General features: G+C 40.5%; 1 protein-coding gene across 9 annotated transcripts in view; it reads right to left on the bottom strand.

The window, feature by feature from the left end:
- DIAPH2 (diaphanous related formin 2) overlaps window positions 1–15,814 on the bottom strand; it is a 334,636-nt gene that overhangs the window by 264,738 nt on the left and 54,084 nt on the right. For all 9 annotated transcript variants that reach the window (XM_083595832.1, XM_083595833.1, XM_083595826.1 and 6 more), the window contains 5 exons: window positions 14,991–15,065; window positions 14,829–14,898; window positions 12,765–12,901; window positions 11,297–11,405; window positions 7,336–7,446 (listed from right to left, as the gene is read on the bottom strand). In XM_083595832.1, coding sequence (XP_083451958.1) covers window positions 7,336–7,446; window positions 11,297–11,405; window positions 12,765–12,901; window positions 14,829–14,898; window positions 14,991–15,065 — 502 coding nt within the window. The remainder of the gene's footprint in view (window positions 1–7,335; window positions 7,447–11,296; window positions 11,406–12,764; window positions 12,902–14,828; window positions 14,899–14,990; window positions 15,066–15,814) is intronic.

Genomic DNA, 15,814 nt, shown 5'->3' with positions numbered 1-15,814 from the left:
GAGCTCCCGTTGCTTGGTCCCAGCTCCTGCCAACCTAGCAGTTTGAAAGCACGTCAAAGTTCAAATACATAAATAGGTATCCCTCCGGTGGGAAGGTAAACAGTGTTTCCGTGCGCTGCTTTGGTTTCGCAGAAGCGGCTTAATCATGCTGACCACATGACCCGGAAAAACTATCTGCAGACAGACGTCGGCTCCCTTGGCCAGTAAAGCGAGATGAGCGTCGCAACCCCAGAGTCGTTCACAACTGGACTTAACTATCAGGGGTCCCTTACCTTTTATACTAATTTTAAAACAATGGTTTTATATATACATATATAAAAAATGGTACTGCCAGAATCCCAACAACCTGAGCAAGCATGGAGTGGTATTTAATTCTAGTCCTACTCAGAGTAGACCCACTGAACATGGGCATGACTAAATTAGGTTCATTAATTTTAGTGGGTCTACTCTGAGTAGGACTTAGTTGAATACCACCTACACTGACTCCCTCTTTTGAATGGGACAAGTAGCATTGTAAACTGAGACTACAACCAGACAAGCAAAGGAAAAGACAGTTTTTATAGAGCATTTCCATGGAGCATATGCATGTCACACAACAGTATGATATGATTACAGTTAAGTGCACAGCCCATCGACATAATTAATATAAACAATAAGCAGAAGTAGAGAAGAATGTAAAGACTAAAGGAAAACGTGCTAGCTCAATCACATCTTATATTCTGATTCCAAACTTCTGGGGGAATGTCTCACCATTATGTAGCCAAAATCTCTTGGAGAACCATAATGCTTGTAGAATACATAAAGAATGCCAGGCCCTTCTTTATGCAATCCCTTCCCTGAGAGGTTAGGAGAATGGCAACACAAGAACGGACCTTTTCTGTGGTGGCTCCATGTTTGTGGAATGCTCTCCCCAAAGGGACTCATCTAGCACAGGCATCCCCAACCTGCGGCCCTCCAGATGTTTTGGCCTACAACTCCCATGATCCCTAGCTAACAGGACCAGTGGTCAGGGATGATGGGAATTGTAGTCTCAAAACATCTGGAGGGCCGAAGGTTGGGGATGCCTAATCTGGCACCATTGTTACATGTCTTTAGGCACCAGGCAAAAACAGTCCAAGCTTTTGGACATTGAATAATTGGTGTGAGGGTGGGTGGGTGTTATTACGCTTATTTAATTGTTATGCTATCTATTATTTTGCTTATTATGTTTTTATTACTGTGCTCTGTAAAATGTGTTAATGTTGTACATCGCCCTGGGATCTATTGATAAAGGGCAGTATATAAAATGAATTAATGCTGGTGGTGGTGGTGATATCTTGGGGGCGGGATGATTGGGGGGAGAGACCCAAACAGCTTAGTGAGAACTAAGCATGCTCAGTGAACACAGAATGCTAATTGGTCAGGGTGAGGGAAACGGAAAGCCAGGGTGGGTAGAAAGAAAGATAGAATGGAGTATCCAGGAAGAGGACTGACTGGCTGGAACCCTGGACAGGAACACTCTGCATATTTTGTTTAGAGTCCTTTTATATTAAAACAGAGAATTAGGAAAAAATATAGAGTAATGTCACACCCAGAAGGTAACACTTGTAGTTTAGAACCCACAAGTTTTGAAAAATATAGTAACCATAATTTATGTAACGGCTTATGTCTTCTTTCAAAAATTCTCTAACCAAGCACAATTTATAGAAAATAAGGTATGATCACCTCACAAAACTATTTTGTTTTCCTCAAGTTCAACCTATGGTCTATATAAACAATCCTTAGGGAAAGTCAAACTCATTAAATAGAATTAATCTAATTCTTCTTTGGCAGTGAAATAATTCAACAGAGGATTGAGGTCATAATATTTTAAAATGCTAAGGTTTTTAAGAAAATAGGTGATAAAGTTGCCGTTCTCCCCACTGAACCATATTATAGTTGCAGCATTTGCTTGATGAAATACCAAGTGTTCGATGTTATAAGAGAGTGTTGGGGAAAATTATAGCCACGTGTTAAAATGCAAAAGGCTGATGCTGCAAGGGGCACTTACCCAAGAAAGTTATTGTCACTTCTGCTATTTATACAGTATAGGGGTGGCCCTGAACAGCCCATCTAATACTATTATGGAAGTGCACTTTCAGCAACCCATTTATTTTTGTAGCTAAATAAATTCAGCTTTCCTTGGAAAACGTAGAACCAATAATTAGATATAAGTGTTGTTCAGTTGTATACTGGGCTTTTAGAAAAAAAGAACATAACTGAAAGTATATCTTGATTTTATACTAATGGAATAAATTTAGCACAACAGCAAGCTAAACAGAGAATATGTTACATGTTTTTTTCAACTGAGGTTGATATTCAGTGTTACATTAGTAGAACCAAACGCTTGTGTTCAGCCAGTCCGATTTTTGCTCTCATTTCCCTAGACTAACATATCACAAACTGCATTGGAAGCTACCCAGGATTCCAAAAGCTGTTTTCTATGTACCATAGGTGCAGAGGGCTACTGTTTGAGATCTTTTAAATGCTGGTCTAAGAGTCATAACTCTTATTACTTGTTTATAGGAGCTGTTTATAATAGAAAATTACAAGAGCATAGTTTTCTATTCTATATACACTTAGATTGACTAATGAGAAAAGAAGTTATGGCATCAGGAAGATGAAATGGATATCGGAGATTGGAATTTTTATTACAAACTTCTAGGAGATTTTAAGAGCTTGCACAGGAGTCAAAGTATACTTATAACTTCAGTTCACACAAATAGATCCAACACGGCTATCAAGTATAGGGTATGATTTGGGGAACATAAGCTGTGCCACTAACAAACTATACCCAGATTAGCTTTATACTTGCATTACCACAACAAACCATGCCTTCTTTTATCATTTTGTGATTTCCCTTCTATATGGGCTTCAAGAAACTTTTCTCCATCACAGCTTGTTTAGAATTCAGAATCACAATCAAATATTGTTCTTGGCAACTATGATGGCATTCTATCAACTTAATTCTGGGTTATATTCAGTGCTCATGCAATGAGATTTCACCTTCATTCACTTTGTCCATGCAGCCCTCTGTGAAGCATCAAAATCAAAATAGAGAGTTGGGTCACCACATGCCACCATATATCTTTAACTTACTGGCAGTAGTGCCTTTGCATTAGTAAATCAGTGTGCAAACAATTCACTCCCTTTATCTGTGCTCCAGCTGTTCCTGGTAAATAACACATTCTTTATTTACCAGATTCTTTTAGGGGACCTAGCAGCTATCATTTTCAATGTCTGTCTTACCTTCTTCCTCTTAAAAAATTCTGAGAGTACTTTTTAGAAAAATAGTATGTATTTTAAATATACTGTAAAATGTTTTAAAATGCTAACTGGTAGGAGGGTGGCCTTCTTGAGGCTCCAGGAGAAAGACTTTCCAGCCTCTTCCCATCTCCTTATGCTGTGGTGACCCTTCCCAGTGGAAGCCAAACAGGAGGAAGAGAAGCTGTGCCAAGCACAGCCCCGTCTTCAACACCACCAACACACCCCAGTCTGGATCCTCAGGTTGTCTTCCCATGCTGCTTCCCCAGGCACTCCCTGGGTCTCCAGAGTTGAGTTTTTAATCTGCGCTTAATCCATGAAGGATGAAACAAGGGAGAAAGGACGAGCTGGCTGGAAAAAATATGAGGAGGGGGAAGCTTCCTCTTCCCGGTTTCCCACTCGCCTCTCTCCCCATGTGCAGGCAGTACTAAATCAAGTAAGAAAGCAAACAAGAAAAAGTGGAGTGGTAGGGTACAAAAATTGCTCAGAACTTCCCAGCTGGCTGTGCCTCCCTTTCAGCATTTAGCAAAACTCATCTCTGTGATTTCCCTACACACCCTCTCTTCAAGCATTGGACCTTATGGATGCCACCATCTTAGCACGGCAGCAGGTTCAAACATGGACCATAGGAACAGTGGCAATAGCCCCATCAGGAAGGCAGGGCTGCTGCACTTTTAATTTGAGCACTACAGAAAGAAATCCAATAGGTGAAACTCTCATGACCAGGGGTTATAAACAGGGACGTTTGTGAGGGAGTTTAGAGAGGGAGTTTGAGGAGGAGAAGCCCACAATGCTGTCTCATGCTGTGTGTGAAACCAAGAGACATGGGCATTGAGGGGGCTGCTGCAGTAACCTGTGCCATGATTGTCTTCACCCTGAGAACATGCAAAACTACACCTGCAGCAAGTGCAAGCTGGTTGCCTTGCTGGAAGAGAAGGTACAGCAACTTGAGGTCCACCCAGTGCTATTTTTCTAGAAAGAGGTGCTGGAACTCACCATGAGCACCTCCCTTGTTCTCTTAGAATGGCAATGTAGCCCACTTGAGAGGGGCTGGAGCCCACCTGAGAGGTGCCGGGACTGAGTTCCTATGAGTTCCCACCGGAAAAAAGCCCTGGGTCCACCTATCCACACTGGGCAAGATGTGGAGTGCACCTAAAGAAGTGGGAGGCACCTAAAGAAACCAGTGCAGCTGCATAAGAAGTGCATATATACAGTGGTACCTCGGGTAAAGTACTTAATTCGTTCCGGAGGTCCATTCTTAACCTGAAACTGTTCTTAACCCCGAAGCACCACTTTAGCTAATGGGGCCTCCTGCTGCTGCTGCACTGCCTGAAGCAAAGTTCATAACCCGAGGTAATATTTCTGGGTTAGCGGAATTTGTAACCTGAAGCGTATGTAACCCGAGGTACCACTTTAATATGTAGAAGACAGGGGAAATCACAAACTAAGAGTGTACAACACTTTCAGGGAGAAGCTGAGGCAGGTCAAAGCACAGAGTGAACTCAGGCTTGCAAGAGAGGTTAAAAAGAATTTTAAAAGTTTCTTCAGCTATGTTCAAAGCAAGAGGAAGGCAAGCAAGTAGTAAGTCCTCCACATGGAAAACTGCTATTGGGTGACAGAGAAAAGGCAGAACTGCTCAACATCTACTTTACCTCTGTCTTCACTCAAAAGAAAAAATTTTTTTTTCTTTCCAGTAGCACCTTAAAGACCAACTAAGTTAGTTCTTGGTATGAGCTTTCGTGTGCATGCACACTTCGTCAGATACACAGTGTGTATCTGACGAAGTGTGCATGCACACGAAAGCTCATACCAAGAACTAACTTAGTTGGTCTTTAAGGTGCTACTGGAAAGAAAAAAAATTTTTTTGTTTTGACTATGGCAGACCAACACGGCTACCTATCTGTAACTTCACTCAAAAGGAAAGTGATGCCTAACCTGGTGATGACAGAATAAACAATGCAAGAAAGGAAAAGCCCAACATAGGAAAAGAGGTGGTACTTTAAATGAATCCAAATCTCCAGGACCTGATAACCTGCACCAAAGGCTACTAAAGGAGTTAGCGGGTGGAATCTCAGAGCCTTTGTCTATAATCTTTGAGAATTATTGGAGAAACTGTGAGGTCCCCACTAGAGGTGGGCAAATGTCTCCATCTTCAAAAAGGTGGGAAAGAAGACACAGTTAACTACTGACCAGTGAGCTTGACACTGATACCAGGAAAGGTCCTAGAACAGATAATTCTACAGTCTGTCTTTGAGCACTTAGAAAAGGATGCTGTGATAACTAAGACCAAACATGGATTTCTCAAAAACAAGTCACGCCTGACTAAACTCATCTCTCTCTCTCTCTCTCTCTCTCTCTCTCTCTCTCTCATAGTGTTACAAGTTTGATGGATCAGGGGAATGCTGTGGATATAGTGTATCTTGATTTCTGTAAGGCTTTTGACAAAGTTCCCCATCTTGTGCAGAAGCTGGTAAAATGTGGGCTAGACGAAGTAACTATTAGGTGGATTTGTAAATGGTTGACTGACCAAACTCAAAGAGTCCTCACTAATGGTTCCTCGTCATCTTGGAAAAGAGTGACAAGTGGGATACTGCAGGGTTCTGTCCTGGGCCCGTTGTTGCTCAATGTAGTAATAAACAACTTGGATGAAAGTACTGAGGGGATGCTCATAAAATTTGCAAATGACACCAAACTGGGTGGGGGTAGTTAATGTCACAGAAGACAGAATCAGGATTCAAGATGACCTTAACATATTAGAAAACTAGGCCAAAACTAGCAAAACGAATTTCAGTAGGGACAAATGTAAGGTTCTACACTTAGGCAGGAAGAATTAGCAGCACAAATATAAGATGTGGAACACCTGGCTTGCCAGTAATACATGTAAAAAGGATCTAGGGGTCCTGGTGGACCACAATCTTAACATGAGTCAACAGTGTCATGCAGCAGCAAAAAAAAGTAAATGCTATTCTAGGCTGCATCAAATGAAGTATAGTCTTCCAAACAAGGAAAGTATAGCCCCTTTCTATTCTGCCTTGGTCACAACACACCTGGAGTACTGTATCCAGTTCTGGGCACCACAATTTAAGAAAAATATTGACAAGCTGGAACGTGTACAGAGGAGGGTGACCAAGATGATAAAGGGCCTGGAAACCAAGCCTTATTAGGAGTGGTTGAGTGGTATGTTTAGCCTGGAAAAGAAGAAACTGAGAGGAGATATGACAGCCATCTTAAAATATCTCAAGGGTTGTCACATGGAAGATTGACCATGTTAGTCTTCTCCTGCTCTGGAGGCCAGGACCTGAACAAATGGCTTCAAAAGGAAGGAGATTCCAACTAAACAGAAAAACTTTCTGACAGTGCTGTTTGAGAGAGGAACAGTATTCCTTGGGAGGGGGAGGACTCTCCTTCCTATGAGATTTTTAGCAGAGGTTGGATGACTATCTGTCATGTATACTTTAGCTGAAAATCCAACATTGTCGGGGGTTGCAGGGGGTTGGACTAGATGCCCTTGGGTCCCATCCAACTCTTCAATTCTATTGTTCTATTATTCTAATGATATGCTCAATATACTTGTATTGTTTAGTTACAGACGGCACCTTTTTCTTGCAATTAACAGCAAACACAAGATGGAAGTTTATTGTTATCTGTCATAACTGCAAAATTATGATAAATAATAAGTTAATAATTGCAAAATGCTTTGTTATCATTATCTTGCTCTTCTTGTAAGTCATTTGAAGATGGGGAGCTGATCCTTAAATACTGCAATTCCAGATAGCAAAGTCTATCATGCAAAGGTGGATTTAAAACCTAAATCCCCATGTCTGTTTTACTTATCCAATATACAGTATATACTAAAAACAGATAAATTCCTAGATGAACAGGATAACTAACCATGCTGTCGCATTTTGCTCCCATTTCACTATGATTACAAATTATAAATAACCATTAAAGTCATACTTGGTTGCAGCATGAAAAACTTGTGCATGATTTATCACCATAAGGCAAGCAGTCATGGTATTCAGTGCATTAGTAGTACCTCTGCAAATAACTTACTGGCAATATTTTCTTTAGTCCACAGCGCAGGAATTCATTTCTCAAGTGTATCCTAAAATCAAGATCTTCAGGGGAAGTGACAAGGGCATTTATGAACTGCATGCAGGCTGCCTGTAATTAAAAATTATGGTAAAAGCAGCTTATTAGATTCAGCCTTCTCAATGCACACAAGCAATAAACATAGTAGGGGGGGGAAACGTTCTTAAATAAGGAAATGTACATTCTAACTAAAAACTTATTTTATGGAGCAACACAGTAATATACTTTACAATAAAACTATATTGCCAATAATGCATCCCACTTAGACTGACCTCCATGAAGTATGTGTCAAAAGCTGTGCATTGTAATTAAATGCTGGTGTTTGAGTTAGATATAACACTGTAGATGGTGGAACTTATTATTAAGAGATATTATTAGGGCAGTGCGGCCCTTTTCATAACAAGTGGGCCACAAGAGTACTTCAACACAGAACAATGCCTTGTCATGCACATGGGAAGGCAGAGCAACGCCAAAATTTGGCGCACACGCATATACACACATCCTTGCAGCCCTCACACTGCCTTCCCAAAGGCAACTAAATGAGGTGCTAGGCTTTGGGAAGGATTGCGAGGCTCTGACAAGGTAATAGAGTCCTCCCAGCTTATTTACAAAGCTGGGAAACTACAAACGTGACTTTGAGAAGGTGACAGGAGGACTGGAGGACGCTGTCAGATCCTCACACTTTTTCCCCAAAACCCAGTACTTCAGGATGGCAGTGTGAGGGCTGCAGGGCAGATGGTTGTTAAATGTTGCCAAGGGCTGCTCAAGAAGGTCTCAAGGACCACAGGCAGACCTCAGGCCACATTTTGGACCACCATGTATTAGAGAGTACCAAGTTTAGCTAAAAAATTAAAAGCAAGTATTATTTGGGAAAAGCTACTGGCCAGTATTTTCTAAGAGGGAGCGAAGACAGCCTCATTTTTCACCATTTAGTTTTTTAGCAGCACTGCAAGTTATACATGAAATCTGTGCCCAGAGATACCAGAAGAGTGTAACTTTTCTATACAGACTGCTGCAAGCTGGTGAAATCTTCCAGTACCATACATGCATACAATGCTGTCATTGTACTTGCCTGAATGATCCTTGTTATGTTATGACTGTGACATGACTGAACAAGCCAAAGTACATGTCCAATCGAAAATTAATAGAGAGAAAAGGTGCCATCTGCTGTGATTGTTTTTGCCAGAAGAAATTCTGGCTTAATTGCTTGTATTAATACTGGTAAAGTGAACATTTCAGTCAGAAACGAGTTAATGAGTCTTGCAGTTGTACCTTCAGTCAAGGAGTTTGGATGAGAGAGATCATAAAACTTGCAAAAGCCTTTAAAGTGGATTCACTGTGACACCAGTATAACCGAATGCATCAGAATGGCAGTACATGTAATGCTATAAATATATGTGTTGATCTTAATATGTGATGTAAAGTTATATATTCTTGATCACAGGGAGTTTCCCCTTTTCTTTTATCTAGCTCTTACCCCTTGCCTTAGAAGCAGGGCACTGGGCACCATAACAGAAGGTCTAAAGGGCAAAATGACAATAACTTTTAAGTGTTCCCCTTAAAAAAGGAAAAGAGAACCTAGATTACTTAGACTACCGCAATGCGTTCTACATGGGGCTACCTTTGAAAGTGACTTGGAAACTACAACTAATCCAGAATGTGGCAGCAAGGCTGGTGACTGGGAGTAGCCACCAGGACCATGTAACACTGGTCCTAAAGGATCTTCACTGGCTCCAAGCACAATTCAAAGTGCTGGTGCTGACCTTTACAAAAGCCCTACACAACCTCAGCCCAGTATACCTGAAGGAGCATCTCTACCCCCATAGTTCAGTCCAGACACTGAGATCCTCCTTCAAGGGTCTTCTGGTGGTTCCCTCATTGAGAGAAGCAAAATTACAAGGAACCAGGCAGAGGGCCTTCTTGGCAGTGGCGCCTGCCCTTCAGATGTCAAGGAAATAAAAAACTACATAACTTTTAGAAGACATCTGAAGGCAGCCCTGTATTGGTAAGTTTTTAATGTTTGATGTTTTACTATGTTTTATATATGCTGTAAGCCACCCAGAGTGGCTGGGGAAACCCAGCCAGATGGGCAGGGTATAAATAGTAAAGTTGTTGTTGTTGTTGTTGTTGTTGTTGTTGTTGTTGTTGTTGTTGTTGTTGTTGTTAGACTATAAGGTACAGAAACTTTTCAAGGAAATTTTGCTGTTCCACCAATAAGGATAGTTAGCAGCAGTTTGAATAAGCATTCTGCCCTTGCAAGGAGTTACAGCGATTAATTGTGATACTCTTGTCTGCAAGCAGCCTAAAGTTTTAAATAAAAGTGCAGGAAACATTCTCAACTACACTTTGGTAGAAGTAAAAATTGATGTAATGCAAATCTAGACATGTCCAAAAATACTAAATTAAAGATTTTTCAGGGAGGGGGAATACAGATAAGGACATGCTTATTTTAGTCCGTTTCAACAAACATCAGACTAAGCAGACATCTAGGCTGGCACTGGAATCATACACATCTCCATGACATTTTTATACATCACTTTTATATGTCTGGACATTTTATATCACCTAGGACCAAGTAATAAAAAGAATTTTGCTTTACATTGCTCAGTGTTACAGAAAAGAAACTTGGCAATTACATTCTTCATAACATAGCTTGCATTCATCAAAGAAAAGGGGATGCTATTGCAGCATAACCTTGACCTTTTATGGAACATAATCTTTCCTTTTGGTTCTTTCTACCACTCAAAGTTTTCATATTGTCATGTCAAGATCACAAAAATAATTTTTGTCTTATGGCCTTAACCTTACAGGGCAGAAGTCATGAACTCAATCGTTATCTCATTCGCAAGTTGGTATTCCAGGACTTGATTTTACCTTTCTTGTGATGCAGAGCTAATATACAATATGTGAGGGGAAACCCTCACAGTAAACTGAGTACCGGTAACCAGCCACCTGAGTACTGTATATTCATACCTAAAAATACAATAACCTACACCACTGACATACAAATGGAAAAACCTTTCTATTATGTAGATCAGTTATGTAGACCACAACTTAAGGGACTTTGTGAGTGCGTGGCCTCCACACACACATTTGTGCACACAATTCATCTCTTGAATGCAGAAGGATTCACTCACAATTCACAACATGGAAACACTGTCCATGTAACAGAAACATGTAGCCCCATGTGTATGGCTCACATGCAGCAAGTACATAGGAAGCCGCCTTACCCTGAGCCAGACCATCTAGCTCAATACTGTGTACACTGACTGGCAGCAGCTCTCCAGAGTTTCAGACAGGGAACGTGCTCAGTCCTACCCAGAAAAGCCAAGGACTGAACTAGGGACTTTCTGCATGCAGAACAGATGCTTTACTGCTTAGCTACAGCCCTTTCCCCAAGCAACAATTGAAAACTTCTGTGACTGGGAGATAACCTGCTGACTGGTTGGATTCTGCCCAGAAGCAGAAGACACTTGAACTAGGACAGAACTAAACAAGAGTCAGGGAGAAGGAAGGCATATTGTTGTGTGTGGAGACCATGCAAGTATTTATTTTCCCATGCTACAGCCAATGAGACTATTTTCATGTAGAATAAAGGGCCATGTTTTTCATAAACAGAGATGTTAAAACTATTGGGCACTTAATTTCAAACACTTTCTCAAAATTTTTTATTAACACTGCATTAAAGGAAAGAAGTTGTCTAATTTCAAATGTCTAAAATATACATGAAACTGTGAATTAAAGAATCTTGAAGCAAATATTTATTTGGCGCCAAACCTTTAGCCCTCCAAAAAAAGCTATGTCATAACTATAATCTTCAGCAGCCACTTGTTACACAATTATTTTTTTACAAATCATTTAGTATTATACAAAATAGTTTAAACTAAGATAATAGTTATGGTTGTAAACCAAGGAATCCCACCTGTAACTGCAAAGCTTCATGATTCTCAAGCCCCTCCACAATGTTTGAGAACCGCTCTCCATTATTTCTCTCAGCAGCAATTGTTATGGCTCCCAAAATTTTGTCCAGACTGAAACAGAAATTTGTTATTTTAAGAATAAGCATTATAAGGTATTCATGTACTCATAAACATATTTCTTTTTCTTAATAGGATTTTGTATTTTTTTCAAAGTATGTGTATACAAACAGAAAACTTAAACCAAGACATTATGGTTTGAATCTGGAGGTAAGTGAAGGAAGATCACAGATAGAAAATTTTCACATTCTTTCCTCCCACAGCAGTCAAATGCATCCCATTAAAAGTCTCTCTGGAAGGCTGCAGTGCCTTGCTGAACAATGTGCAGGGTGGGTGCTGGGGAAAGGGACAGTTGCTCAAACTGAGGTGGAGGTTCTCCAAAAAGGCTTCTCAGGGGACTCAGGTGGAAGAAAGGGATAGATAAGTTAAGGAAGTTCACAGAAGGAAACTATCTTAGGATTGAAGGCTATAATATTACCCTTCTCCATATTATGATATACAGTATTATGTGTTTAGAGGCAGGCAGGTCAGTTTTAAAAATTTCTCCAACATAAGGATTCATGGTTCGTTTTTTATGTCTGAAAACATACATACACACACACACTTCTTGCAACATACTTCTATTATGGAATGCTGATCTTAATTCTTAATTCTTTTTTTTTATTCATTGTATTCCTATTCAACCTTTCCTCTGCAATGAGCTCAAGGTGGCATCCATAATTCTTCTCTTTATCATTTAATCCAACAATTACGCAGTGTGGTAGTTTAGACTGAGAGGCATTGATTGTCCCAAGTTCACCCAGTGAGCTTCTTGGCTAAGTGGGGATTTGAACCCTGGTTTCCAAGATCCACGTCCAACACACTAAACACTACACCCCACTGGCCCATGGTGCAAGAAAGTCACCACCCCTCTACTTCTCCTGTGACAATTCTACTCAGTTCCACCCAGTCTTTCTTTCTTTGCACTAAAAAAGCATGCATTATGACACTCTCAGCAATGCAGGTCGCGCCTCAAGCCAAAATTCACAGGAAAGTGTGAAAAGAAAACATGAGAAGAGCCCTGCTAGATCAAACCAAAGGCTTATCAAATGAAGCATCCTGTTTCCCACAGTGCCAACCAGATGCCTAAAGGAAGCCCAGAAGCAAGTCATGAGAGTAACAGTCCTCTCCAGCAATTATTCCCCGGCATGCTGCTTCTGATCATGAAGGCAGCAAATAGCCATCAATACTACTGCACGTTAATAACCTTATTCTCTATTCAAAGCGGGATGCTGCTGCTGTCAAGAGTAGGGATCATGAAGTCTCTTGGGCCATAAAATAGAAAGGCAAAATAGGTTGGGTGGACATACAGAAGATCTTGGATATAAAACACTGAATTTAAATTGACCAATATATGTGTATGATGTTACTTACACATTTTCTTCTCCAACAATACAAATGGCAGAAAGTATTTTTACTGTTTCAGTCATCATATTTGGTTGCTTTGGATCAATCGCTCTGGCAAGTAAAAGAAGGCTTCTTTCATCTCCTAGGATTCTTTGCAATCCATACTATAAAAAATAAAAATTGGAATAGTTAGATCCAAAATAATTCCCCTCTATACACACATGCTAATCAAATTACAGTTTCCACAACTTGAAATAAATTATTATAATATCAAAACATCTGTGAATGATAGCGTTCTAAACCCACTTTGGGGGCAAACCCTCTCCCCTCTGTCCAGTAAATGATGTGTCAATGAGGTTTTCAAGCTTTACTACTGTTTGTGACAGATTAGCTCCAATTCCAGAGGTGATGATTTGGAAGAATCCTATCTGATCTCTGCTGGGTCTTACTTTACCTATGCTAATCAGAGGAAGCAATGAGAGAATCCAGTTTAAAAAACAACGCTACCTGATGGGATTGCTGCTTGAGGCTACCAGTTTAAATGTTAAAACTTCCTTGCTAAAGTGCTTGCATTTCTAATTAAAAAGGTAAAGGTTGAATCTCAGCTGACTGAATATCCTTTGTTAAAGCTCAATGTGTTTGACTGGTTGAGCTGGTGCATCAGAATGCAAGCTATACTTAGTTCAATGGAGCTTATTCCCAGATATGTATGCATAGGTTTGCAATCATGCTACAAAAATGTTTAGTCTTTAAGGCAGGGGTCGGCAAGGTTTACCTTGCCTGGGCCGGTTCACTCCAGCGGAGATTCCTCCGTGGGCTGGATAGAACGCATGTGTGAGCACGCGCACCCGTGATTTCCGGCATCTGCATCTGCGCAGACACAATTTCTGGCGCCGCAGAAGCGAGTCCCCGCACAGCACTGCGCCGGTTTAGCACAGTGCATGGGGACTCGCCAAGCGGGCGGCTCGGGGGCCGGTTAAACGACCCCCATGGGCCGCTTGTGGCCCATGGGCCTTAGGTGGCTGCCCCCTGCTTTAAGGCCACAGGACTCCTCCTGGAGAAAAACTGGTAATTCCACCTTCAATTTAGAAGGATGGGATGGGGGGATGCAGTGGACCTATATTAGAAACGAGTGTTACATACCTTGCATTGTCTTATTTTATTATCATGAAATTCCAAAAAAAAGGTAAAAATATTCCAGAAAAGTAGTCTATAATGTAATAGAAAGTCAAAGTTTTTGGTTCTCTATCCTTTCTTAAGTTACCAGTCAGTAAGCTCCACTGCATTCAAAAGGACTTACATTTGTGTGCACATGGTTAGGACTGTGCTGTTAGTATAACATCTTTATAAGATCGCTAAGTATTTTTCCAGATTGAGTCCACCATGTGGACATACCAAGATGCACACCTCATGTGTTTGTGTGTGTTTCAGTGTTTCCTTAATAATAAAAAAACCTATGCGGGGGCACTTTTTTCTTGCCACTGCTCCCTCTCATTCCACATAACTCTGCAGTATCGGTGGGTTCTGAGTTTAAGTTATTCCACATGCTACCAGTTAAGATTAGCAATGGCGAACAGCATGCAGATGCATGTTCACACTCAGCTTGATCTGAGAGGCTGGACAGAAGGAGGGCCTTTAATGATGGCCATCCATGTGGTGCATAACCTCCAATCCCAACTCAACCACACAATACTTTAATCTGTTAAATGGACATCATAACTTAGTGGGCTGACTGCAGGATGGAGCATGGAAAAAATTGTGACTGTGTTCCTACTCTCAGAAATGTAATTGTGTGTATCTTCCAAAATCTCGAATGTAAGTTTTCACAACACTTTATATACTTGTTAACCAATGAAGTAATTGATAAATTAGCTGCCCATTATTCTCTCTTCTGACAGAAGTAATTACAGAAAAACAGGTAAAGTATTGTCACCCATAGGCCAAATTTCCCTTTCCTAATTTCAGCTGTTTATAAATACACACACACACACAGAGAGAGAGAGAGAGAGAGAGAGAGAGAGAGAGAGTCACTCATGACCATATAAACTGAACTCACTTGAAGGAAAAATCAGAAGAAACTGAAATTCTTACCTTATTATTCATAAATGCTTTGAGGCACTGTATAAGCTTATGCTGATTCTTCTTGTCAATACTTTCTTGCCTTTAAGGGGGGGGAGAATACCAACAGTAAGACACTGTATTAACTGCTCCCCCTTTTTAACTGTCCCTTTCCCTGATCATGTCTGTACTTACTGTCTCTTGTCCAGAAGCTTCTCAAGAACATCCAACAGAAGCCCAAGCCCTTCATGTCCAAAATTGTTAACCCAACTGTATAAAAATAAAATGCAAAATAGTTTACATTTCCTTTTTTACAGAATCACAATAGGCAAAAGTTAGTCATACGAACCAAGTGCCTGTTACAGACAAAGGGGCTCCAATGCACATACAAGAGGTTGATGATAATGTTGAATGTGTATATAAACACAGAGATTAACCTCCAACATCTGTCTCACCAGCCTAGTTTGTGATATTAAGGAATCCAAAACTGCTAGCATCTTATGGAACAGAAAATCCCTGTGTTATAAGTATTACAGTATTATGTGACATAATATTATTAGGTAATAAAACTACTTAACTGCCTCAACAGCAGCAGCAGCAGCACATGCACCACATGGATTAACAGTTTGTTTATCTGGAATCATTAATCTTCTAAGCATTTTTCCCTCCCAATGGAAAAATTCACACAACACATTCACACAACAGAAACGCACACGAGCACGCGTGCACACACGAAAGGCAGTCATGGTCATAATCATCAATTAAGCTTAATAAAGCATGTTAACAAGTTAAGAGCGGTTTCAGGTTAAGAGCGGACCTCCGGACCGAATTAAGTTTGTAACCAGAGGTACCACTGTACTTGCAAAGTTCATTTGCTTCCTGTTTTTCTCAATCTTAAGGATTTCATGATTATGATCTAGAGGATATGTAGTTCAAGGCCAGAGAAAGACGAATGGACCTATGGCTCTACTAGGGATTTTGTGTTCCCTTTAACTCCTTTGAATTTAACACTGCCCTGA

The sequence above is a fragment of the Podarcis filfolensis genome (assembly GCF_964270895.1).
Source record: "Podarcis filfolensis genome assembly, chromosome: Z".
Taxonomy (NCBI): domain Eukaryota; kingdom Metazoa; phylum Chordata; class Lepidosauria; order Squamata; family Lacertidae; genus Podarcis; species Podarcis filfolensis.
Note: the sequence above shows the minus strand (reverse complement) of the source record. Positions and strands in the feature narration are given on the sequence as shown.